The 26,600-nt window shown below is 46.4% G+C and overlaps 1 protein-coding gene across 3 annotated transcripts; it reads right to left on the bottom strand.

The window, feature by feature from the left end:
• Positions 1 to 278: 278 nt before the first annotated feature.
• Positions 279 to 16,907, bottom strand: MRM1 (mitochondrial rRNA methyltransferase 1). Of its 3 annotated transcripts, none has more exons than XM_065418304.1 (6): positions 16,874 to 16,907; positions 13,946 to 14,821; positions 10,838 to 10,931; positions 5,689 to 5,809; positions 1,195 to 1,314; positions 279 to 1,089 (listed from the first exon to the last, which is right to left on the bottom strand). In XM_065418304.1, exons 2-6 carry the CDS (start codon positions 14,782 to 14,784, stop codon positions 1,049 to 1,051), a joined length of 1,215 nt encoding a protein of 404 aa, XP_065274376.1. In that variant the 5' UTR covers positions 14,785 to 14,821; positions 16,874 to 16,907; the 3' UTR covers positions 279 to 1,048. The 3 variants fall into 3 exon arrangements, with proteins under 3 accessions (XP_065274376.1, XP_065274377.1, XP_065274375.1); XM_065418305.1 differs by lacking the exon at positions 16,874 to 16,907 and adding an exon at positions 16,480 to 16,552; XM_065418303.1 differs by lacking the exon at positions 16,874 to 16,907 and adding an exon at positions 16,085 to 16,128.
• Positions 16,908 to 26,600: the final 9,693 nt, after the last annotated feature.

Raw genomic sequence — 26,600 nt, 5'->3', positions numbered from 1 at the left:
ACATACACTCCCTCACCCAAATGCAAGGCAAGATGCTGAACGTCATGAATTCCCATTGACTTCACTGGGAGTTGAAGGTGCTGGGGTGTTCAGCATCCTATAGGACCAGAACCATAACGAAAGAGGAACATTTACAATATGAATGAAAGAACATGCTAGTGAATCCATATCCTTGTTCCTCACCCAGAGCTCACACAAATATGCTGTGTCCTGGTTCACTAATCATGTGGTGGGTTTATATATGAGAGAGAACAAAAGGAACAATTTAATACAAATCTACGACAAATCTTTAGACAGTTTTATTTCAATGGGTTACTTTTTTCCCCCTCAACTGAGTTTCATTATAGGTCACATCTGTCACACGATTGAGTTCACCGACCTATTTTACAGTCAAATTCAATGCAACATGTTTTCAGATGTTCAAACAGTGATGTGGAATGGGAAACACCATCACACTATGAAAAAAATACAGAATAGGCCCAATTCTGCAGTCCTTATTCCAGCAAAGATCTCACTGGGAATGAGTTCTGTAAAGGAGTGTTAGTGTAAAAAAAAAAAAAAACGAAGGTTCATTTATTTTAATGGCTGTTTTGCATCAGTAAACAGAGAGAGATTTGGCTCCCTGTTTTTAAAATCTAGCTTTCTCTCTGTCACATTTTCTTTTAATCTTGTCTCTTGGAGTTTATGTATTCAACAGGTTCCTGGAGCTTTTAGCAGTCTGTAAACACAGCATGATGAAGCCACTGCATCCAATACTCAGGTGGAACATTGTGCAGAGACAACCTGGAGTGCAGGACATTGGACATAACCTGGAATGGTATCTGGAATCTTCTAAAGTTTAAGTTGAACATTCTACAGCAGAAGTTTCAGTGTTTACTTTCTTCTTAGCTTCTCAGGAGCTCACAGCTGTACAAAGACTCTGGAAAGTGCAACAGGGTGTCTGCCTCTACTGATTGTCAGTGAAGCCACACAACACTGAACTGTTTTCCCTGCTCAAAAAGGTTGGATTTTTAAAGATCTACGCAAATCACGGTAAAATCATATTCCGTTACTTTATTTTTTGGCTGCATATAGAATGCAAGAGAATCCCTGCAAAAAAACAAAAAGGCATCACTAATAGAAACTCATCCTGAAAATGTTTATCTTTAAAGAAACAGGAATTGCAATCAGTTTGAGCGATTAAATTATTTTTACCAGTAGCAACAGAAACATTTAATGATTCAATCCCAGGCTGCAACATTCTTCCAGGAGGGATGATTAGCATCCTGTGGCACAAACTTCGTGTCTCCGAAGATAGCCCATACCCTTCGTTCCCTGCAGAAAAAAGATGTTGTATGGGTATGTTCATGCATTTGTGTCGCCAACTTCACACATTTTCACAACTCTGCCACTGATTTATGAATAAACCCGTCAACAAATGCCTTTTTAAAATAAAACCAGAACACCCCCCTGACCAATGCTGACTCACAGGAGTTGTCCCATTACTTTGATAGGACAATATACATGATCAAGAGCAGTTTTGCAGGATCCAGCTGTTAAATTGAAATCGGAGGTAACAAATGACAGCAATGTATCTAGTTTTCCTTACTGGCCCATTTCAACCTATCTGGATTTGTTTGTAGAGCTCATGGGAGTTTCTGAGCCAGTGCTAATACCTTGCGCTTCTGCAGCACTTTCATTACAAAGCCTCACAGCACCCTTTCAAGGGCCAGGGGAAATCCTTCCCTATCCCCAATGTAGAGCAATGCATAGTTGATCAGGTACATTACAGGAGGAAGCTTCATAGTGTCCAATGCTGGAAGCTGGATATAGGGGTTGATGGACCAGTGGTCTGATCTGGTACAGCAACTCGTATATCTCTATTGATATTGACTTGTTCAACTTTTCCAGTAGACGGTACTACCAGCTGGGTGCAACTCGTGAACACAGAGAGTTTAACAAGAGGTTTCAATTGATTAGTTGCTAAACCATCCAACAACCCCAATATGTTTGACCTGATACACTAGTGAAGCAGAGTAGAAATCTATGCCAGGTCATTAGTAGTAGTTTGGCTTGTATTGTCACAAAGGAAAATGGAAAGGGAGCTGCTTAAAACAATTCCACTTGTAGACAAATGAATACAGAAGGCCCAGGCTAACCCCAGTACCATCCCCCTACCTCGGACTCCAGATCGGCTCTATTATCAAAAGGTGTTTTCGTGTTCATTATTTATCGAGCTCCATGGGTGCACCTGGTACAGTTTAGACAAAGACAGAATAAGGTCCCTGGTCTGCAGCCAACAGAATAGATCCATGGAACAGGAAGCCACCCATTCCCCTTTCTTAGCCTTGCCAAAAAGGGATTGTTAATAGACACATTGGCCATCTCTACTAGATTCTAGACATATTACTCTAGAACCTAACAGCTGTCCTACATGCTGGAATTGTCTCTGTAAAATGCCTGCAAGCCTCCATCTTCTGATGCTGTCACCAAATCATCTCTCCAGTCTTTCTAAGGTACTTATATTGCCACCATTGCTGTACTATCTGAACACCTCAGTCTTTAATATATTTATCCACTCAACACCCCAGTGAGATAGGGCAGTGCTATTATTCCCATACTATGGATTGGAAACTGAGACACAGAGCAGCTAAGGTGACTTGCCCAAGGTCACACAGGCAGTCTGAGGCAGAGCAGGGACTCAAACCTGGGTCTCCCAGGCTAGCATCCCAACCACTGGGTCACCATTCCTCTCAGTCACAAGATGTTGGTGGGAAAAGCAAGGATTTCACCTTCCCTTCTACTTTTTCTTGATTTGATACAGAAGAGAAAAGTTTTATAACTTCAAGCAACATTCGTCTCATCAGCCTTTCGCGCTCATATTCTGGTGTGTTCCTTCAGCTTGGGACAGCAGCTATTGTCAGATATGTCATGTTTCCTGGAACACTCCCTTTCTCTCACTGATAAGGGTCTTATGATTCCCAATAAAAGCAGCAATTTTGCTTCCAGCTTTTACAAAGATTTTTATGGCCTTAGTCGCTTAAGGTAATTAGAACCCATAAATTCAGGGCAAAAAGACTTGCAGATAGAGAATGATGTGGGAGGGAGTGCTGATGGAATCAGATAAAATAATACAAGATGCTAGTTTATATTGCTGCACAAAACATTTACCACTTTGGCTCTTTGATTTTAATCTCATAGTTTTATCTCAGAGTGCAGCTGAAATGCAATCATTTAATTATTATTTTTTAACCCCATTTCTGACTGTAATATTGTTCAGGGTGTGGCCTGATGATTCTGGGAGTTGATAATGGATGCAGAGCCTTTCATCTCTAAGTTAGGATTTGCCAGACGGGATCAGACCATGGTCCATTTAGTCAGGGGTGAAAGTAACTTAAAGGACTTACCGGTATTGCCAGGAGCCCCGGGCCCTTTAAATCGCCCTGCCAGTACAGTCGGCTGTGTACCGGTTCTTGCCAGTACGCCGGACCAGACCGGCTTACTTTCACCTCCGCATTTAGTCCAGTATCCCATCTCCATAGTGACCAGCCCCTGATGCTTCAGAGGACAGTGCAAAAAACCTCCTACACCGCATAGTTAGAACTTGGCTTACGCCGTGAAGCCTGATGTTGAATATCACGGCCAGAATTTATGTTATCATTAACTATTGTAACGTTAGATGTTGACAGCTCAAATCCAGCCAAAATAAGCACTGACCAAAAGATGATGGTTGTTCAGTGGCCTGTTAAAAATGAATTTGATTGATCTAAGTGGACAGGTGTCCAAATAAACAAAACCACGGTAGGCACCCTTATTCCCAGACTCAGCACCCATGCCAAGAAGTGAAAGGATATGCAGAGCTGGCAGGACAGGAAAGGGAGTTAATCCTATCCCGGCCCATGCAGAGACCTTCAGTCTCTAGGGAAGTCAATCTGTTGCCTTAGGCATTGACTTTGCACACAGACAACATTAAGAGATATTGTTCAGATCATTCTCTTTGGCAAGCGAGCAAGACTGTAGCTGACTAGGATGCTGGGAAGGCAAATTCAAGTCTGCAACACTTTTCTTATAAGACAGTGTGTGGGGAAGCTTGCTTCCACACTAATTTATTGCTGCTCTTCTCTGTTTGCTGCCACAGGTACGCTACATATTTAGATCCAGGACATTTCTTCAAACAACCCCAGTATCACACAACTCCATAATGTTCAATTTTCTTTTCAGCGAAGAGTTAGTGCTCAGTAGAGAGTTGAAGTCATTACTGTTGTAAGGTTTGGGAACTCTTCTCATGCATCTACCAATCAGCCTCCAGTCTCCCCTGACAAAAGAATATTTGGACTTTTTCCTGGAAAAATCTCTCATAATTCAAGGTAATGACACTGCTGTCACTTTCTCGCTCTTCCTTTCTCTTGCTGTTGTCATCGTTTCTGGTATGTATTTCTTTGTGGTCCATCATCTGCATTGCCAGCCTTTCTATTCCCTTTGTAATATAGTGCCACACATCTTGTAGAGATGCCAGATTTGCTGTGTTGTCTTGTCAGTATTTCCTGGAGTTCAATAAACATTTTAATTAAAGAAATGTCTTCAGAGCCAAGTAAATGGTAGCATCAGGCAGGATTACAGCCCCTCAATGGCTGATCGTCAGCACGACATTACCCTTCAGTGCAATGGTTCAAACCACCTTCGTTGCCTGCTGACATGGAGCAGCAAAAAGGGCTTCCAAATATGCATTCCTGGATGATTCTTCAATGTTTCTTACTTCAGCTGTAACGTCCACTTGCTTCTCTACCATTCAGACCATATAAACTCAAACATTTCTCCATAAAAGACACCATCTTGGTAAATTCATTGCAATCATCTCCTTTATCTGCTTAAGATAAGTTTGGGGAGAGGAGGGATGTGCATTGCTCAGGGGTCAAGTAACAAACTACAGTCGCTCCAAATGAGAAAGAGGTTGGAAGTGACCAAAAGTTAATATTGTATCTCCGTGGCTCTCAACCTTTCCTGACTACTGTACCCCTTTCAGGAGTCTGATTTGTCTTGCATACTCCCAAGTTCCACCTCACTTAAAAACTACTTGCTTACAAAAATCAGATATTAAAAACACAAAGTGTCACAGCACACTATTACTGAAAAATTGCTTACGTTCCAATTTTTACCATATGATTATAAAATAAATCAATTTGAATATAAATATTTTACTTACATTTCAGCATATAGTGTATAGAGCAGTATAAACAAGTCATTGTCGGTATGAAATTTTAGTTTGTACTAACTTTGCTAGTGTAGCCTGCTGTAAAACTAGGCAAATATCTAGATGAGTTGATGTACCCCCTGGAAGACCTCTGAGTACCCCCAGAGGTACACATACCCCTGCTTGAGAACCACTGATGGCTGTTTGGTAGCCACCTGTGTGAAATGAGCAGCTAGATCCTATATCCGCTGGGGCAGCTGTCCACATTATCAAAGCTACCCATGTAATGGACACTCTTGTTGGCAATCTCAGTAGAGGCCAAGCCTGTATAGCATGGAGACTTACCTGCACCCATCCCCTTAGAAATGCCATCCTGCACCTGTCTGAGCACTTACAAATTTAGAGCCATGTACACATGAACACTGAACTCCCTGGCCACTATATCAGCACTAGCTTAAGAGGTGACGTCTCCATATCACGCACCTTCACCCCCGTTAAAGTTTTGCACCGTACCATACCTAATACTAAAACAGTGGGTTTATTCCAGTGAAACTCTATGCAGCTGATGACGGGGACCTTATCCTCCACCTCAGATTTGCTGACTGTTCCTATGACTTCCCAGCCTTCTTCAGTTTTAGCCTTAGAAAGAAAAGGGGACAAAAAAGAAAAATATGATTCCAGGTTCTTTAAATGTATAAGAACAATACATACACATACAAGCTTTTAGATTTTCAGCACAAACATGCAGCTAACCTACTTTGCTTCTTTTTGTTTGTTCATTTTTTTAATACATCTAGGTCTTGTTTACACTTAAAACTTATACCAATATAGCTATACCGGCAAAACCCTGCAACTGTAGAGATAGCTTGCCACCGTTTCAGGGTAACTGCACCTGTAACCCCACCCCCATGGGCCACTCCAGAAGTTCCCAGTCAGGTCTCTGGGAGGGACCCTTCTCCCACTCCCTTCTGACCAGGGATTTTTAAGGCTGGACAGCTCCCTGCTGTGATATCCCCAGCAGACCAGCCTGCTGCTCTTTCCGAGGGCTATGAACAGTGTATTCCCAGCTGTCACAAGTTACTACACAGCTCTTTCCAAGCACACACACATTTTCTAAAGGTAGAAAGAATTACAGAGAAAACACAGAAAACAGTAAACAGATTTAAACACACACGAAACATACCAGGAATTACCCATCAGTCTTATGAGGCCCTAGTAGGCCAAATCTTTCCAACCCTTCCGCAAGGGTCAGGATCCCTCTTGTCCGTTCACTGGATCAGAAAGAAGGCCCTGAGTCAGTTCAAACCCAGCCTTTTCATACCAAAATCCCTTTCTTTGTCTGTTGGTTTCTGGGAAAACCAGTTTGAATCAGTACATGCAAACCTCCCAAGAAGGTGGTACCTCTCTGGAGGTGTTTGCAATCTAAGTGTTTCACTTTAATCGAACTCCACTGTTTCTGGTTCCTGGAGAGCTGTGGTAACCCTCCCACAGAGTCGTATATAAATTTAACACAATGCCCCCAAAGATACTGCATGGGGTTGCAAATATCTGTCACATAGCTTATACCAGCAAAAAAGTGCTTTTGCTGGCATAACTTATTCCAGTCCGGCGAGCAAAATAAACTATGCTGGCAAAAGGAATTTTTTGCCACTGTAGCTGCATCTCCACTAGGATTTCTGCCAGCATTGCTAAGTCCCTAAAAAAATATCACCCCTGTAACCAATACAGCTACACCTGCAAAACGTTAAGTGTAGACCTGTCTTTAAAAGCCCAAACCAAAATTTTCAAACTTGGATGCCTAAAATTATGCCCTTAAATATGCTACCTGATTTTCAAACACTCTGAGCACTTTCAGCTCTCAATGCCCTTATCTAACTAGTGGGTCAATTCTGCTTCCCTTACTCTTGTTGAGTGGCAGCTTAGAAGACTAGCAATCCCGTTTTATTTGACAAAATCTCAGTACAGGTGCCTTAATTTGGCCAGGGTCCCTTTAACTAGAAAATCCACTTTAACAAGAGTCAAGTTGCTGCTTCTTGCCAACCTCATTTCCTGTGAAATCTGCACTTTTTACATTACACTACACTAAATTTACACTCCTGTGATGCCACAGGTTAGACTGACCAATCTGGGTCCAATTAAATGGACTGCAGCAATGGCCCAAAATGTTAATAAATTGAGCTTTATAGTAACACGGTGATTCTTCCAGGTGTTTCAATTAAATATCAATATCTTTTATGTGCTTTTTATCTCACCATCATCCAGAGCTCGGGCTGCCATAGATCTATGGTGGGGCTGGAGAAGGTTTCTAGCTTTGCACTGGAAGGAAGGGGGCTAGAGATCTCGGTACCTCCCTGGGGGTCAAAACAGGATATGCAGGGAGAAAAATACTGACTGCTTGGGATCTCCACCAACAGAAGTTGGTCCAATAAAAGATATTACCTCACCCACCTTGTCTCTCTAATACCTTGGAACCAACACAGCTACAACTACACAGCAAACAAGTGTGAACTCCACAGGCATTTCTGTAACACCAACTCCACGCAATTCACTGGCCTCCAAACACTCCTCCAAAACTGATCAGATACTCTCTCTAATGTGAAGTAAGGATGCCAACTTTCTAATCACACAAAACTGAACACCCTTGCCCCGCCTCTTCCCCGAGGCCCCGCCCCTGCTCCCTCCATCCCCCCTCCCTCCATCGCTCACTCTCTCCCACCTCACTCACTTTCACCAGGCTGAGGCAGGGGGTTGGGGTGCGGAAGGGAGTGAGGGCTCCAGCTGGAGGTGTGGTCTTTGGGGTGGGGCCAGAAATGAGGGTTCAAGATGCAGGAGGGGGCTCCGGGGTGGGGCAATGGGTTGGGGTGCAGGAAGGAGTGAGGCTCCGGCTGGGGGTGTGGGCTCTGGGGTGCGGCCAGGCTTTGGGGTGCAGGAGGGAGCTCCGGGCTGGGGCCGAGGGGTTCAGAGTGTGGGAGGGGGCTCAGGGCTGGGGCAGAGGGTTCGGGTGTGGGCTCTGGGAGGGAGTTAGAGTGCGGTTGGAGTTTTGACTTGGGGCAGGGAGTTGGGGTGTGGGAGGGGGTGCAGGCTCTAGGAGGGAGTTTGGGTGCAGGAGGGGTCTCAAGGCTGAGGCAGGGTGTTGGGGTGCAGGAGGGTATTCGAGGTGCAGGCCAATGGGAGCTGCGGAACCGGTGCTCAGGGCAAGGGGAGCGTGCAGAGCCCCCGTGGCCACCCCTGCACCTAGGAGCCGGACATGCCGGCCGCTTCCGGGAGCCATGCGGTGCAAGGGCAGGCAGGGAGCCTGCCTTGGCCCTGTTGCGCCACCAACCGGACTTTTAGCAGCCCGGTCAGTAGTGCTGACTGGAGCTGCCAGGGTCCCTTTTCAACTGGGTGTTCCGGTCGAAAACCGGACGCCTGGCAACCCTAATGCAAGGATATTTTTTGTTTTAAGAGTCTTTTCAAAGCCTTCTCCCGCTTCCGTGGAGTCATTCGTCAGAGGCTTCATTCTGGAGCTCAAATCTCCAGATTCATTTTGTAGCTGCCCCTCCAACAAGGTTCACAGCATTTCAACCCACCCACGGTTTCTCTTTTCCTCTACATTTTAACTGCTGCACAATGCTGCCCTCATGTGAGCAGCCTTTGAGCAGCAGCCTGTAGCTGGTGGTGCATAAGACAGAGAAACAATGCGCAAACTCAACAGAGGCCTCACAGGGTATGTCTACACTGCAGCTGAAAGCGAGCGTCCCGGCCCAGGAAAGACAGGCAGGCGCTAGCTCCACTCAAGCTAGCTCACTAAAAATAGCAGTGTGGAGGTTGCAGCATGGGCGGTAGCACGCACTAGCCGCACAATTATCAGCTCGTCTGACCCAGTGGATCCACGCTAGGGTAACCAGATGTCCCGGTTTTATAGGGACAGTCCCGATTTTGGGGTCTTTTTCTTATGTAGGCTCCTATTACCCACCTCCCTCTGTCCCCTGACCACTTGCTGTCTGGTCACCCTAATCCACGCTCAGGTGGCGAGCCCGTACCACTGCCCATGCTGCAGCTGTCCACCTAGGCTGGGAGCCTTCCTCCCAGCTGCAGTGCAGACATGCTCCTAAAGGCGATCGCAGAGCTGCCTACTTACTCTGGGCTCAGTGACGTGGCTGCTTCAGTTTCTTTCTCTCAGGCTCCTTAATAACTTCACAAAGGCTTTTGTGTATCAGCTAACACCCCTTCTTGGGATCTGGTTTATTAATACCAAGTTCTAGAGGGAACAAACCCCCTGCTGAAGCTTCTCCTTCAGCAAGCTTGGTGTCTACACTCTAGCCTCTCTAGCGGGTATTAGCTCTTGCACTTCCCAGGCCCTGTGCCTGGGAGCTAAGAAGAGTTGTGTAGACCTGCTCACACAATCCTCCTGCTCCCTTTTCAACTTCCCCCTCAGAAAGCCTGATTTAGCCGCATGACCTGCCTGTCATGTGACATTATCATTCTCTCCACCTGTTAAGTGTCACGGGTGGGGCTGGGACCCATCTCCCTTTAAAGGGTCAGTCACACCGTGACAGGTGTAGGGTACAAATTTCAAAAGCATCTAAGTGACTCATGAGCCTAAATCCCATTTTTCAAAGTAACTTAAGTCTCTGAAAATGGGATTCAGTCGATTTTGAAAACTATACCCATAAGTTACATCAATATTAGATCTGTTCTCTATGCACATTTAGGGGGATTTTCAGAAGCACATAAGTGATTTAGGACCACACGTGCCGTTGACTTTCAATAGGAGTTGTGTTCCTAAGTGACTTAGGTGCTTTTGAAAATTCCCTTTGCTCTTTAAGGGATATTCATTCAAAAGGAGTACAGGGTGCTTAGTTCAAAAGCATCAACCCTGACACCATGGAAGCAGGTGCCTTTATTTGTTTCAGTTTATAAAAATGTTCCTATATGAAGCATTAAAATCTATACCCATTGATACAAGTGAGCTATTCACTTGGCCCTGCAATGCATTTATTGCACTTATTTACTGATTTTAGCTCCCTGAGAAAGCAGACACTGCACAGTCTCCTTTGGCTTGAACCATTGTCTGCAACCAGTGGGGAGTTCTCCCACAGACGCCTTGGACCAAGGCTGTTACTTGTCTAAAAACAGTTTGGGATTTTTATCTAGTTAGATTGTAAACGCACCGGAGCAGGAACCATCTTCATGTTATATATTTGTACAGCGCCTAGCACAACGGGGCCTTAATCCCTGATTGGGGTCATAGGCACCAACACAATACAAATAAATAATTAAGTGTCTGAACCAGATTCTCATGGCTGAGGAGAATCAGAATAAGTGGCAGTGCTGTTATTGTTCAGCTAATACATGGTATGGTGGCCTAAAATAAGCAGTTGATATATATTTATTTTAAATTCCCTTAGCTGTTTAAGGGATATTCATGCTAAAAGGTTACAAGGTGCTTAGTTCAAAAGCATCAACCCAGGCAAGTGCCTTTATTTACTTGATAGATAAAGATTTAGCTTATAAATATAGATAGGATATGTGTGTAACAGTCTATAACTGCACCAAATGTTGTAAAAAAGTGATCTCCCCTACTGACAGGCCACACGATCTAGCTGGTGAGATGGCCTGAAAGTTTTGGGGACCTTTAGTGGTAAAAAGACAAAGAAAAAAAAAAAGAAAGCTGGGTTCTTCTACCTTCAGAAATCTCTGGAGATTATCTGTGCTATATACTTCCAAAACTTCCATGGCTCCAGAGCTTGCTTTGCTCACCGTAGGAGTAAGGGGGCAGCTGTGAGTAGAGAAGCCAAGAAAAGTTCCAAGTTAAAACAAAGCAAAACAAAAACCCTGAAAAACTGTTTTTGCTAGCTCATCCGATTGCCTTCACGACTCACTTTAAATCAGTTTACAAATGATTCTACTCACTTTATAGATGCACTTTCTTATAGGGAATGGGAGGTTTTGACAGGAACACAGGGACAAGGCTGGAGGAGCACTTTTGAGCACAATTAACACCAAGACTAACTAAAAATGGTAACAAAACAAAACTTCTCATCAAACCAAGTTTAAATACCTCTGGCTATCTTTATATGTACCTACTGCACTGGTGACTCCTTCCCGTTGTTAAAAATCTATGTGAATCCTAGCCTTGCATACATGAGACCCTCGTGCCACACACCTGTATCAGCGGGGCTAATCCCCTATTTGCCTCCCTCAGCAGAAGCTGTTCAGAAGAGAGAAGGCAGTGAGAAGCGAGCATCCCTCCCACCATCACTGGCCTCACAAGGCTTCTCCACTGTCCTCCTTAAAATCACCTCTGCTGTGATGCCTACAATGCAATAGTTAGGCTGCTGGTCTGCTGTGACCATTGCTCATCACCCTGCTCATAATCCTCTTGCTATTCCCTTGTGCTCCCCATGTCTGTCCATCTCCACCTGTTGTTTCTCATCTTATACTTAGATTGTACTTTCTTTAGGGCAGGGATTATCTTTATGTTATTTGCATGCCCAGTGCCTAGCACAGTGGCACCTTGCTCCCGGACTGGGGCCTCTAGGTGCGACCTTAATTGTTCTACTACAAAATAATCATGTTCCCTCTGCATTAAAATATATCTCCAAAAAAAACAACACAGTGGTGGAGTGGCTCAGCAAATGATATTGATCAGAAAAGCACAGCTCAGAGGTGCAAGAATGCATTCATCCCTGGAATGAGAACAGCAGGGACATGGCCAAATCTTGCAATTCTGCAAGCAGCAGTCTTGCACTTTTGAATCTGGAGGCAGAGTGACTAGAATAAACATACACCTCTACCCCGATATAACGCTGTCCTCGGGAGCCAAAAAATCTTACCGCGTTATAGGTGAAACCGCATTATATCGAACTTGCTTTGATCCACCGGAGCGCGCAGCCCCGCCCCCCCGGAGCACTGCTTTACCGTGTTATATCCGAATTTGTGTTATATCGGGTCGCGTTATATCGGGGAAGAGGTGTAGCATGGAAAGAAAGAAAAAAACCTAGGGTAGAAAAGAATTCAGGTCTGTTCTGACTAGCAGCACTTGCGCCTTTTAAATCAAATTATACACTCCACTTAGGAGCTGTGGACACCTGGCAATCTGCGTGGGTGTGTGTTTGTGCACAGCACAGAACTGAGCACGCTTACAAATCTCTTTGCATCCCAAGAGATCCCATCTCTCTAGCTATCTTGAGGTTTTATACTGCTGCCCATCACCACAGTATCTGAACGCCTTCCCTGTAAAATCAGTAGCAATAGTCTTCTCCCTAGCAGACTTCCAGGGGGCTCCAGCTCTGTTTCAGGGCAAAACTCTACTTGGAGGTATGGGTTTTCGATTTTTTCGTAGCATGTCAGTGCTGCGAGGGTCATGTTTATGACGGAAAAGCCTTCTCAAAGAGGAAGACTTTGCAAAATCTCCTAAAGATGGTCAAACTCTGGATTCACCTGATGTCCTCTGGGAGTTTGTTCCATAGCCAGATACCCTCGACCGAGAATGCTTCGTCCCCACCTCTCACACACCTTTTCCTGGGCTTTGTGATCCGCATTGACCCAGAGGAGCGCAGCTGTCGTGGTGGTGAACAAATCAAAATTGATGTAGCTGGGGCATGATCTATTAATTGCTTTGAAACCCTCAGTAGTTCAAACATATACACACACCCTATACAAGGATATGGCCATCCACTTCCGGGGTGGAACATGGCAGCTCAACAATTTAGGACTGGAAGTGAAAAAGGCAGCATCCAGCTGAAACTACAAGGTAGGCAGGATGCAACAACCTGAGCTGGAATACGTCCAGAGTGGTGGGACTGACACTCTTATCCTTACAAAAAGGATGATGGGATCTTTAATGCCTACAAAAGGACCTTGGTTTTACATCTTATTTGAAAGACTGGTGAACTGTTTAGGCAGAGACAACAAAGCAATACTTACTGGAAGAAGGAAATTACTCTTGGCAGCTTGTATAGAATAAGCTCAGAGAAAGGCTCCAGTTCCCTTTATGAGGAGTTAGTAATACAGGACAGTTAAGTACGTGTGAGCAAATCCTCATGATATCCTGGAGTCTTTCCACGTGCAGGATCAGACCCATAGGGTTTGAAAACTTGGACTACAGAAAAAAAATCCCTTAATCTCTCCACGGCTGGAAGGGAATGGCTTTTCGGTCACTGAAATGAATGAGTGCAGGGGGGCAATTAGAACGCCAGAGGTTAAGATATGTTTTTAATCCCTTTGCAACTCAGAAACTCTTATAGCAATAAGGGAAAAAAACAACAATCGGAGATTGCCCAGTGTGCTGGTGGCTACACAACACACTGTCCAATGGGGAGCAGGGGATTTTCTGATTTTGGCTCATGGTCCTGCTGCAGAGGCAGTGAGAGGGGTCCAATGGGAAAAGGTGCAAGTTGCACACACACACACACACACACCACCCCTTCCAGCTGACAAATGGAAACTGCATTAATTGGCTCCTGAGGCAGTTGCATTCAGCAGCCTCAGGTACAGAAGGAGGACTTCAGCAATAAAAGGGGGGAACGCATTTGAAAACGGAGAGACCCAAGAGGAATTAGCAAACGAAACCTTCCCCACCTTCCATCCCTGAAGGAGCACAGGTTGCTGAAACGAAATCAGCATCTGTCCCAAAGCAGCCAGTGTAGTTTCTATATCTGCTTGGTGCACACTTTGGGGGTCATTTGGGGTAAAAGGAGCTATACAAATATGCAAGATAGTAACATCCTTTGGAAGACAGTGGTAACGTGAACAGGAAACCCCACCACAGAAGCAAAGCATAAAATTTACCTGTCCTTTTGGCTGGTCACCACTCTGTCAACTCCTAAGAAGTACGCAGAACGCAGCACTGCACCCAGATTCATAGGATCCTGTATCTGCTCCAGCACCAGCCAAAGCAGCTGTGTGCCCAGACCAACCTGGGAAGCTTCAGTTTCTTCCAAGCTGCTAAGATGGAGAGGAGTGGCCTCTAAGCAAACTCCCTGGTGGACACGACCTTTGCAAAGAGCATCCAGCACCTGCCTTCTGACATGGTGCACGGGGACCCCGCAGGCCTTAGCTCGTTGGGCAAACTCTTCCATCACAGGCCGTGCGCAGCTGCTGTCCGACTTGAGGAACAACTGGAAAAAGTCCCTCTTTGACTGCGAGAAAGCCAGGGAGCAGGGCGCAATGCCAAACAAGATCTCCGAACCTTTGGTCCTTTCAATGGACATAGGCTTTGGCACTGGTCTTTTCTGCTGTTTTGAAAAGTCATCCTCTCTCAGGTTCCTAAATTCCTCACTGGAAGATGCAGCCTGCTCAGTGCTTCTCTTTCTAGACTTCCACTGCCCCCGCAAATTCTTCTGAGGGGCGAGGCCTTTATAGCTTTTGGGAGGAGGATGTGATTTGGGGATCACTCGTGCAGCAGCATCCCCAAGTCCCGACACTGGAAGCTGGTGGCTGCCGTGGTGCTGTGAATTTCCTTCATTCCCGAACCCCGCAGGTGATGAAGATTGCGATGGCTCCTTCTCCTGAGCCAAAAAATGGTTGACTGCCCGAAAATGACTGTTGCAACTAAAAGCAAATGAAAGTCTTGCAGTTTTCCAGATATTGAACTTAAAGGTCTTCACCATCACCACCACAAAGGCCATTCTACCGCTCAAGTCTTCTCCCTCGGAACGGCTATCCCTTGAAAAAGGAGATAATGGGCTAGTTATGCAATATGGGTTAATATCCCACTAATATTTACAATTTTAAAACATGCTTATGATCAGAAAAAGGACTATTTACAAATGGAAACCTTACACTTAACTTCCACTCTACTCCCTGCCTGTGTTCCAAGTCATAGCTGCTCTTTGTTGACTAAAATAAGTTTTTAATATTAGCCTAATATACTCATGGGAGAATGAGCTGGATTCCATTCTGACTCATGCATCACAAACAGAATTAGCTAAGTTCAAACTGCCGAATCTTTCACTGCTGGCCACATGTAAGCGACAGAAAGTGGCCCGCTTGACTCTCAAAATATAGTTAAATACTCTGGGCCAGATTCTGAGGTGGTGGAAACTGGTTTAGCACCATTCAAATAGAAGATGCTATGCCAATTTAGATCCGTTTATAATCTGGTCCTCTATTTCACCACTCCAGCCCACCTCAACCTCTGGCCAATAACATTAATTTATAGTCATGGTCAAGAATGTTCCCTGCATGATTTTCTTTTAAATACACATCTATATACTGCAAGCATTTGACTGTATCAACAGACTTAAGAAGCCATAGGTTGTGCCATGTCATATGAGAGAGTATTTCATAGATTTGCAATAAAGTTGTCATACTGAGTATTACCTGTCTACATCATATATTATTGATGATCTCCATGAAAGAAATATACAGAAGAATATATATATTATTTACAGCGATAAACTGAACTAGCAGAACTTGTTCACACTGAATATAGTCTACTTTAGGTTCTTATATGGCTCCCATTGTCATACTGAACACCTTGCAAACTGTAACGTATTTATTATCACAATACCCTCATGAGGTAGGAAAGTCCTTTCTATTCTGGGCTCTCCCACTGGCCTACTGGATGACCTTGGCCTAGTCATGTCCCCCTTCCATGCCTCAGTTTCCCCATCTGTAAAATGGGGGCTAATGATAATTACTTCCTTTGTAAAGTGCTTTGAGATCTATTGATGAAAAGCGCTAGATAAGAACTAGCTATTATTATTATTCCAATTTTCCAGATGGGGAACTGAGGCACAGAAAGGCTAAGTGACTGTCAAACAGGAAGCTTGTAATAGAATAGGAACATGACGCAAGGTTTCCCACGTTCTAGGCTTGTATCCTAACCACTGGACCATCCTCATTCCCCTCTTGGACACAGTTTTATTAGTTAATATATTGCTACAGACATAAAAACAATAAGCAGGGCTGAGCACCCAGCTGCACCAAGTCTGCAGAGATCCTCGCTGCAACACGTCAGTCATCTTCAGTGCTTGCTGCTGTTGCAAACCAGAGCACCAACGCATTAGTCTGCTATCCAGGAGCATTACAAGAAGATGGAAACAAACAGCCTCCGGGGGGAAAGAATAGTGGGTTTTAGGGCTGACAGGGCCGGGACTCCAGGGCGCTCCGTTCCATTCCCAGCTCTGCCATGGACTTCTTACGCGACTCGGGGCAAGTCCTAGTCTCTCTGCCTCAGTTGCCCGTCTGTACCAAGGAGGCCGCTTCGCTGTGTCACCGGGGCGGTGGGGCAGGAGATGCCCAGGCAGCGCTGGTGATAGGGGGCCTGTGAGTACTGGGGAGACGGGGCTTGTTATGGAGAAAACGAGAACGGGACCCACCTCCGGGAGGCTGCGCTGGGCTGACGCTTTCTACCCGCGGGTGAGGTTGGTTCCGCTCAAACCCCAGGAGGGAAACGGAGTTTTGCGGGGCTAGAAAAACCCACGTGCGCAGCGGGGCGGTCCCGTCCCCACCGCCCCCCAGGCGCGTTACCCGCGGGCTCTGCCCGGGGGAAGGGAGCCGGGCCTGGGCGCCGGGGGCAGCACAGAGGGCGGGGGGGGGCGACCCGCAGGGAAGCGGCTCCAGTCTCCCCAGGCTGGGGGAGGGGTGACCCAGACCCCCCCCAGCGGTGAACCCTCGGCAGCAGCCCGGTGGGGGGGGGGGGACTGAGAACTCAGCAACCTCCCGCCCCCAACCTCCGCCTCCTCCCCTGGGCGCCCTCACACACTCCCCTACCTCACACTCCACTTCCGGGTCCGCGCGCCACCAGCGAGAGGAGAGGACAGCGGGGCGCCCTGCGCTGCAGCGCCACCTGCTGGTAGGCGTTGTCCGGTGCAGAGCGTGCCCGCGGGGGGCGGCCTGGTGGCGTGGGCGGCTGGGGTCACTCAGGCTCTAGCAGGTCTCTAGGGGCAGCTGGGCAGGGGGCACCAGTGCTGCAGATCAGCTGCGCCCTGGAGGTTGCCTGGGGGACCAATCCGTCCTGCATGCCCTGCAATGTGCTGGCGCAGCCCGAGAGCGCCAGTGCACGCCCCCAAGGATCTCCCATGGTGGGGTGACCCTGCATGTGCCCGGGAGTGGGCCGGCCGGCGTGTGCTCTGTGCCCAAGAGAGCACCATTCCCTGCAGATAGCCATATCCCAGAGGAGTGCCCCATCCCCGGCAGGGCGTCTGTGGGCCCGCTAGGGTGACCAGATAGCAAGGGTGAAAAATCGGGACAGGGGATGGAGGGTAATTGGCACCTATATAAGACAAAGCCCCAAATATCAGGACTGTCCCTATAAAATGGGGACATCTGGTCACCCTAGGGTCCACCCCTGCCCAGCAGCTGTGCCCGGAGGCTGGGAATAATCATGCTGACTCTGGCAGATGCTCAGGACCCATGGCCGGAATATCAAAGTGAAAACAGCGCCTTGGCAGCGTGCTCTGAGAGGAGAGACCTTGCCTGGCACCTGCAAATTTGCCTGCTTGCCCCACTCAAGAAAATTTACCACCACCACCACACAATCTCAGGATGAGCACAAGCTTTTGACTCCGACCCACCTACTGTGGCTTTAGTTGCACACGAAATGATTCCACGGCCTGAGAGAGAAGCTTATTTTGCAGACATCATTTATGATGATGATTTTCTATCCTTTATTGTATGGATTAGTTTGTATTACAGTAGCACTTTGAGACCCCAACGGCAATCAGAGCCCCCTTGCGCTAGGTGCTTTGAGACGGTCTCTGCCCCAAAGAGCTTCCATTCTAAATAGACAAGACAGCTAAAGGGGAGACAGAAGCACAGAGAGGTGAAGTGACTTGCCAACGTCACTCAGCAGAGCTGGGAGGGGTATCCAGGTCTCCAGCTTTGCTGATATTTTCTTGGAAAAAGTAACTTCTTGGCAATTATTACAGCCCTTCTCTGTAAAGTGATGCATGTCTTCAGAAATTCCCCAAAACAGGGACCAGCTCTTTATCTGTCCTAGTTTGACAACTTGATATCATTTCCCCCATTGTCAAGCGAACCTCGGGCATGGGAGAGAATGGGCCAAGTTGCTAAAGATGTTTGATTCCTTGGTTGCCAGCAGAGGGAGCTTGGCTTCTACCAATACACAGAAAACCTCCTGATAAACAATGTTAAAATCCAGTTAGGGTAAAGAGATGCTTGACAAGGCTGACAGTATAAACAAATCTTACAGAGCCAAATTCATCCCAGGTGTAATTCCATTGGCTTCAGTGAAATCTGGCTCAGTCTTGTGCTTGGAAATGCACATTTAAAAATGCAGCTTCTTCTGCCAAAGACCAAATGTCTCAGCTCCTCTCAAAGAAAAAGCTGCAACAGTTTTAAAATGCCAGCTCGCGGCTTGGGCGTGGCCTGCTGCTAAAAGCACAGTGATGATGGACTAAGGTTGCCACTTTTCAGATCTCCGGATTTGCCATGTCCTGATACAAGATAGTATGTTACATGATCAGGTGAGGCTGTGTCATGACGTCAGAAGGCGGTGGCATCACATACTGATACAATTTGGTGACAGAGACCTCATCTACAATAGAAAGTTGTACCCTTTAATAAACCTGTGTAGGCAAAGCAGTGGAACCTTCCTCCCGTGGATTCAGTAGAAAGGACCTTTATACTGGTATAGCTATTTTCATACAGGAAGGGGAATAACTATACCAGTCTAATGCAACTTTATAATGGTATAACTCTACCTAAACTACAGTTATACCAGGATAAATCACACCCCTAACAGACATAGTTATATTAGTACAACTTTCAAATGCAAATCTACCTCTAGTGTCATTTGAGTCACAAAACTGTTACAGTATCAGAGGGACTGGATATTGTGCTACAAGCTGAGCTTTCAGGATGTGGGATTGATTGGACAAAATCTAGGCTGTCCCACAAATTCTGTGATACATGGCAGGTGTGTGCCCTCAATGTGCCATCCTGCTCTCCTGCCTGTTTGCGTTCTCTGGCACTCGAAAGCAATGCACATCCTGCTTTCTGACGCTGAGAAAGCAGAGTGACAGCTGGTTATGTACAGTCACAACCCAGCAAGTCCTTGTGCTCAGGATACTTCTACAACAATAATACTCTATGTGGACCTTCCATCCAAAGATCAGGTGGAGCATTGAGGAGTGGGATGGGTGTACATGTAGGGGGGGAAGGGGAGTTAAGTGTTTCTTTCAATGAGCTGCAGGAGCCTGGAGACAGGTTAAGGGTTTTGCTCTAGATTGCTGTTGTTAATAACTCGTTATAATTAATGATGGTCTCATTAGAACATTCCCACAGGAGCCCAGGGTCTGCCTGACGCACTTGCGCCCCCAGTAACAATCACCTCCTAATGAGTGCTCCGTCTGCCTTTCCCTCTAAGACATGTTGTTTAAATATTACGAGAGGGCGGGGAAGTGACTCTCCTCCTATCTCTAATAATCAAAGATATTTGAATAAGGCCTTGCAGCAGAGCTCGGTATGTAGCACTAGACTCAACATAGGCAGAGAGCTCCTGGAAGGAGCTGTCCTACAAACACTCAGTCACAGTCCCCCTGGGCTGCATGGTTGAAAACAGAAGCAAAGTCTGTATTTTTGCTAGTCATCCACACCCCCTCTGTTGCACAGCCAGTGGAGCAGCTGTCCTCGCAGCACTGCTGAGCCGTTATGGTGCCCAGACGCAGACTGGGAGGATCTACAGCAAGAGACATCCTAGGTTCAGAGCTGCAGACTTGCTTTGTTTTCTCCTCCAGGACAGGAGGTTCTAGAAACAGAAGGAATCTTTGCACGCTAACTGCAGTGTCATGGGGACATCGCCCTCTGGATTTCTGCTACAGGAACAGACCAAATCAACCTTTGCTGCTGCCTTCTCCCCCCAGATTACTTATGATGTTCAGTGCAGTTAAGGCTGAGGCTGCAGCATATAAGGATTACAAATAACCTAGCTGGGCTGAGGGCCTGGAAAGGAGCCATTCTGTCCCCTGGGGTCTGTTTTCTTGATGGTTCTGCCTACGCACTCTTCACAATTGCTTATGCCGCATTCCGAGGCACCACAGGAGGCCATTACTCCACATTTCTTCATGGCTCCTAGTCAGGGGCATCTGACATGTTTTCTTGTGTTATATTTATTACATTTGCTATTTCTTTGGAGTGCTGGTGAGAGCCCACCTGTCGGTGTAACTTATGTCATTCAGGGGGGTGGTGTTTTTACACCCCGGAGTGACATAAGTTATACCAATAAAAGTGCTAGTGTAGACATACCATAGACACTGATGTCCAGTAGTTAGCCAACGATATGGGACTCAACTTACCCCTCTGTAAAATGAGTATAATACCATTTACCTAGGTGTTGTGAAGCTTAATTAATGCCTGTAAAGGACTTTGATGATATGAAGAGAGGCAACACCGTCTAGAAGAACAAACCCAGTTCTAATCCAGGCCCGGCCACTGACTGACTTGGCCATCTCTTTTAACCCCTCTGAGTCTCATTTGTCCCATCTGTATTATGGGAACGATACTAGTTGCCTCTCTGGGATGTTTGGAGCACTAACTCATGTTTGTACAGTACTTTGAACATGGAAAGAGCTGAGTGTTAGTTTTTGTAATAATACACTATCCGCAGTGTGCATAAAGGCAAATGTACTTTCATTGATTATGTGTGTTCAGGAACAGCAGCAGCTTGGATGGCGTACGTACACACTTCAGCTCGCAAGCTGCACTTCTGCACCAAGTATTTAGATCCAAATCATCAAAGGCATTTAGGCACCTAACTCCCATTTCCCACCCTGCACTGTCCCAGAGCCCAGGCTCCCGCCCGAGGCCAGAAGTTTACACAGCAGTGAAACAGCCCCGCAGCCTGAGCCCTGTAACCCCAGGTCAGCTGGCAAAGGCTAGCTGCAGGGTTGTCTGTGCTGTGAAGACATACCCCTAGAACTCTGCAGATGGATGAAACTGCAGGTGTGAATGACTGCACAACATGGTCGTAGAAGGTGCTACTTCTGTTACACTTTGCCTGTGACCCAGAGACAACACATGCACCACCCAGGTGGAGTAGGGTTGTGATTGAACCAATGGCAAGGTAACTGAACAGAAGAAAACAATTCCTTGGCCTCAGCGTCGCAATCTGCAATGTAATAGCATGTTAGGCTGACTATCGGGCTGGTGGAATTGGAACCCTGCCACTTACCCTGACTCTTCTCTTTACTCTACATAAAAAATATTATTAGGGACCGATAAGTGCTCTGTCTCCTTAGAAAGCCCTTATGGGCAATTTCAGCTGGGATGGGAAGTGCCTGTTTGGGAGCACAGACCTTTAACACGCCTTGAAATAAATCAGATTTTTTCCCCTCGGCTCAATTAAATAGCAAAGTGGCTGCAGCGATAATGAAACTTTTTTCTACATCATAATGAATTTTTTGGCTTTCGCCATCAAGTGTCAGGAGGTGTCAGGAGCTATCGTCAGACTGCTTGGCTCTGGGCTCCGAGAGGCGTATGGTCAGAGGCATTCAGTCCTGCGCAGCTGTGCTTCCTCGGCCAGCCCCCAGCTGGTGTAAATCGGCATGATCTCCATTGATTTCAATGGAGCTTTGCTGATTTACACAGGCAGCTTGCGCATGACTCCCCTAAACAGAGCCAGCGTTCTCTCTCCGCATGTGTTCAGTGAACCCTGTACAAGCCACTTTTATTTAGACAATCTCCTTTCTTAAGCGACTGCCTTCAAAGCCACTGGGCCCACAGCAATGCAGCTCTACCCTCTTCAGTTCAGTACCGTTATTTCTTCTTATTCGTATTACCACAGCACCGCGGAGTCCCAGTCATGGACCAGGAGCCCATTGTGCTAACTTACATTTATCTAGGGCTTTCTATCCTGAAGGATCTTCAAGCTCTGTAGAGTAGGATTTTAATGGTGGGCAAAACACCCACTGGTTTCAAGGAAAGCAGTAACAGGTCTTTAGTTTGAACCAGGCCTAGATGCAGGAATTCCTGGGTGAGAGTCTGCAGCCTGTGTTATGCAGGTCAGACCAGATGAGATGATCATAAGGGGCCCGTCTGGCCTTAGAGTCTATTAATTCCACCCCCACTGCAAGATCCCCGGTGACTTCAATGTAGGGTGACCAGACAGCAAGTGTGAAAAATCGGGACAGGGGTGGGAGGTAATAGGGGCCTATATAAGACAAAACCCCAAATATCGGGACTATCCCTATAAAATCGGGACATCTGGTCACCCTACTTCAATGGGACTGCTCCATGTAGGAAGCCCAGCACACAGCTGGAAGGGTTTGTAAGATTAAACACTGAGTCTGCAAGCACCGAGTCAGCCGCTCCATCGGCGAGAAGTACAGTAAAGCCCTGTGCTCAGCTGCGGCGCTGTCTAAGCAACAAATAATAACCACAGCAAGTGCCGTTCGTGGCATTAAGTAGGTGCCCAGAACGGGCACAAAGCATTGGGGAGGGGTCTTCACAAGTGACTCAAAAAATGTTCACAACATCAGTTCAAGTTTATTTGGGCCAGACTGAGCCTTTAGACACAGACGTGGGTGTGGGGCAGCGTGTGCTGCTCCGGAATGCAGGGTCACCCCTTCTCCCCGCCATCCCGTTTGCTTCAGGGGGAGGGGGAATAATTTACTGCAGCCCTGAAAAGAGTGCAGTGTCCATCCCCCCTGCATCTCCCTGCAGCCAGCCAGCTGCCATAGTGGTTGACTCTGTTCACTCCCTGCTCATCTCTGCCCCTTCCCCACCTACTTGACTTGAAGGGAAGCTGCAGCTGTGTAGAGAGGCTGCACTCTGGAGCCCTGGATCCAGGGACACCCCCCCCCCAACATAGCTCCGGGGCGGTGGATGGGTTTTCCTTCCCAACTCACTGCCCTATATGACCACATTAGGGCTCATGAGACTGGCCATTCTGGGTCAGACCAAAGGTCCATCTAGCCCAGTGTCCTGTCTTCTGACAGTGGGCAATGCCAGGTGCCCCAGAGGGAATGAACAGAACAGGTAATCATCAAGTGATCCATCCTCTGTCACCCATTCCCAGCTTCTGGCAAACAGAGGCTAGGGCCACCATCCCTGCCCATCCTGCCTAATAGCCATTGATGGACCTATGCTCAATGGACTTATCTAGTTCTTTTTGAACCCTGTTATAATCTTGGCCTTCACAACATCCTCTGGCAAGGAGTTCCACAGGTTGACTGTGCAGCGTGTGAAAAAATACTTCCTTTTGTTTGTTTTAAATCTGCTGCCTATTAATTTCAGTTGGAGGCCCCTAGTTCTTGTGTTATGAGAAGAAGTAAAATAACACTTCCTTATTTACTTTCTCCACACCACTCATGATTTTATAGACCTCTATCATATCCCCCCTTAGTCGTCTCTTTTCCAAGCTGAAAAGCCCCAGTCTTATTAATCTTTCCTCATATGGAAGCCATTCTATACCCCTCATCATTTTTATTGCCCTTTTCTCAACCTTTTTCAATTCCAATATATCTTTTTTGAGATGGGGCGACCACAGTATTCAAGATGTGGGCGTACCATGGATTTATATAGAGGCAATATGGTATTTTCTGTCTTATTCTCTATCCCTTTCTTAATGATTCCCAACATTCTGTTTGCTTTTTTGACTGCCGCTGCACATTGAGTGGATGTTTTCAGAGAACTATCCACAATGGCTCCAAGATCTCTTTCTAAAGTGGTAGCAGCTAATTTAGACGCCAAAAGCTAGCCCTTTTCAAACACAAACCTTTGTAGGTTTGGCTGTTCCTGATCAGAAGTGTGCGTGTCTGGGGAACACATTCGCTACTTTCAGCTTAGTCAAACGTTGAGCCTAAAAACACCGACATTGTCCCTTTTAGATTGTCTCCACTGTGTGCGTATTTCAAATCAAACCATTTCTAGGGGTTTTCTGCCTCATCCTTGTGGGCTGTATTTGTTACATCTGCCTCTTTTAGCCAGCTCCATAAAAGTCTAGCATGCTACATAGGAGAGGTGAATCTAGTTGTCCTTTCTGCCCTGCACCATGTGATAAACACAGGGTAACAGTACAAACTATTATTATCCCGGACCGATTAAAAGACTTTACATCATTAGCAACTCACTTTAAAAACAAAAGATATATACAGATACAGGAACTTATAGATTACTTCATCTTTCATTTCTATAGAGCGTGCATTAACCTGGCTCTAGCACCTTGTTGTGATGCTAAGGCAGACAGTTAATTTCAGACCCATCGCTGAATTACAGCCGTGCATTGGAGACCAGAGGCAGTGGGAAGCAGTTCTATGTATGTGGGTGTAAATCAGAAGGCCTAAGGCCCTCTTCATTAAAGCTGTGTTCATTTAGGAAATAGAAAGATGCAACAGCAACTTGCCTTTCCTACCCTCTGGTATTTAGAGCAGTTGCAGGCTGCTGCTGGCAGATGGCATTTGCAAGCAGGCCCATATGTTCCTCTCCAGCTTTATTTATTTATTGTGCAAATCTCTCTCTCTCTCTCTCACACACACACACACACACACACACTCTTTGTGCCCACAAAAATAAAATCAAACTTAGAAGTGCAGAGGCAGATTCTACTCATATGCCTGAGCACCTGGAGATCAGATCCAAAAAGGCATTGGTTGGGGACAGAGCAGGTCAGCGAGACTGGGATCCTTTGGGAGCTCTTCCATTTTCCAGCAGTATTTGGCCCTCTGCTCTCCTGAGCCTTCTCGGCTTATAAATAGACCCTGGGAAGTGAGAGAGAAAAGTTACTGTGTTGTAGTACAATGCACTTCGGCCATGTCCTGATGAGCTTCCTCCACTGGGCAAGGCCAGCAGTTTTCCACCAGCTAGGGTCTGTTTTCTGCAGACTTTTAGGTGTCTTTATGCTGTCAGGTGTAAAGGGACCTTTGCGTGACTGAGAATCAGGCCCAAGGTCTCACACCAGTTTCATATTGGTGTAACCCACTTGGCTTCAGTGGATTACTCCTGATTCACTCCAATGTAATAATGAAGCAAGGCTGCACGTTGCAACGGCAACAACAGGGCTCATGAGACATTACCCACTGCATTTATAAGGTAGTATCCATCTGCCATTGCATGAGTTTATAAACAGATCAAGGCCTTGCTCCAGAAGAGTCAGTCTCCTCCCCTCCCAATAGAAATGCCATTTACTTAAGAGGGGGGGGAAATCGTTTAATTTGCTTCCCAGAAGAGAACAAGTCACCTAAGTCATTCCTCAACATCAAAGCAGGTACAGAGCTCTCCCTCTGCCTTTAGTAACACAGCTAGAAAATGTCCATTGAAACCTGATTTTTAACCTGACAGTGCCCTGTCTATGTGCATCTGTCTACAGGCCTGATCCTGAGCCCACTGAAACGGATGATAGTGTTGCCGCTGATTTTAATGAGCGGACACAAGCGCTATACCTGTCTAGCTCCTGTACATTGATTTATGATATACTTATCACGGTAGCATTTGGGTAGAGGTTGTGGATCTGAACAACCTGTCAATGCTCAACTGGACACAACTGGAGTGCCAACAAGCCCTAACCCAAAGGAAGAGGTATTGAGCAATCCTTATTACCTTTGCATTTATTGCTTGTAACTAACCCTGATAAATATCCTCACCACCTAATCCACCTAAGAACACTCTTTGGGCTCCTAATTTACCATGATCTTTCAGAGGCGGCTTTGTTTTTACCTTCCCTTTTAGCCCGAGCAGGATGTGCTCCATATACTGGATTCCACTAGTGCCTTTTGTCTGCCTGCCAAACTCAAAGCATTTTTCAAAACCAGGGCTTCTGCTTTGCTGACCACAGTTAAAGGAACGTTCTGTCTTCTCCCTGATTGGGTTTGACAGTCTGAACTTGGTACCTTCCGGTTGCCTCTTAACTGCCCCTCATTAGGCGGGATGACCCTCAGTTTAGACTCAAATTTGTTCGGTCCCATCCAATATTGTAGCCTCTCGCTTTCATCATAATCCAGAATTGACATTCCTGACAGCAGGTCATGTAGCTGCCATTACAGACAATACAAACCATTTCTTTAGAGCCTTCTTCTTTTTTTAAGGCAGGGGCAGCTGCTCGTTTTGGGGATCTCTCTCCCCACTGCATCCCACATTTGGGCCTTGTCATCGTGAGGTATCCATCAGTCTGCCCCGCTGATGGAGCTAGATACTCATCTTGCAGAGAGACAGGCTTTGCGAGGGGAACTGCTCTGCAAAGCAACAACCGTTTGCATGGTTTAACTCACACCAGAAAAAGAAAGAAAAATTAGGACATAGCAACACCAAAGGTCCCAGTTCCAACCTATAGACAATCAGGGCACCATGGAGTGGGTATTATTATTATTCCCAGGTTACAGATGGGGGATACTTATGCACAGAAGGGCTTCGGCTGAGCTCTCACAGTGCATCAGGAGCAATGGTCGGAGTAGAACGCAGAGGTGCTGATTCCCAATCTCCTGCTCCAACCATTGCCCATCTGCCTCAGTGTTTCCATGTCCCTTAGCTCCACAGCACTACCTAG

The sequence above is a fragment of the Emys orbicularis genome, chromosome 17, assembly GCF_028017835.1.
Source record: "Emys orbicularis isolate rEmyOrb1 chromosome 17, rEmyOrb1.hap1, whole genome shotgun sequence".
Taxonomy (NCBI): Eukaryota; Metazoa; Chordata; order Testudines; family Emydidae; genus Emys; species Emys orbicularis.
The sequence above is the reverse complement of the archived record's forward strand: the minus strand, read 5'-3'. Positions and strand labels throughout refer to the sequence as shown.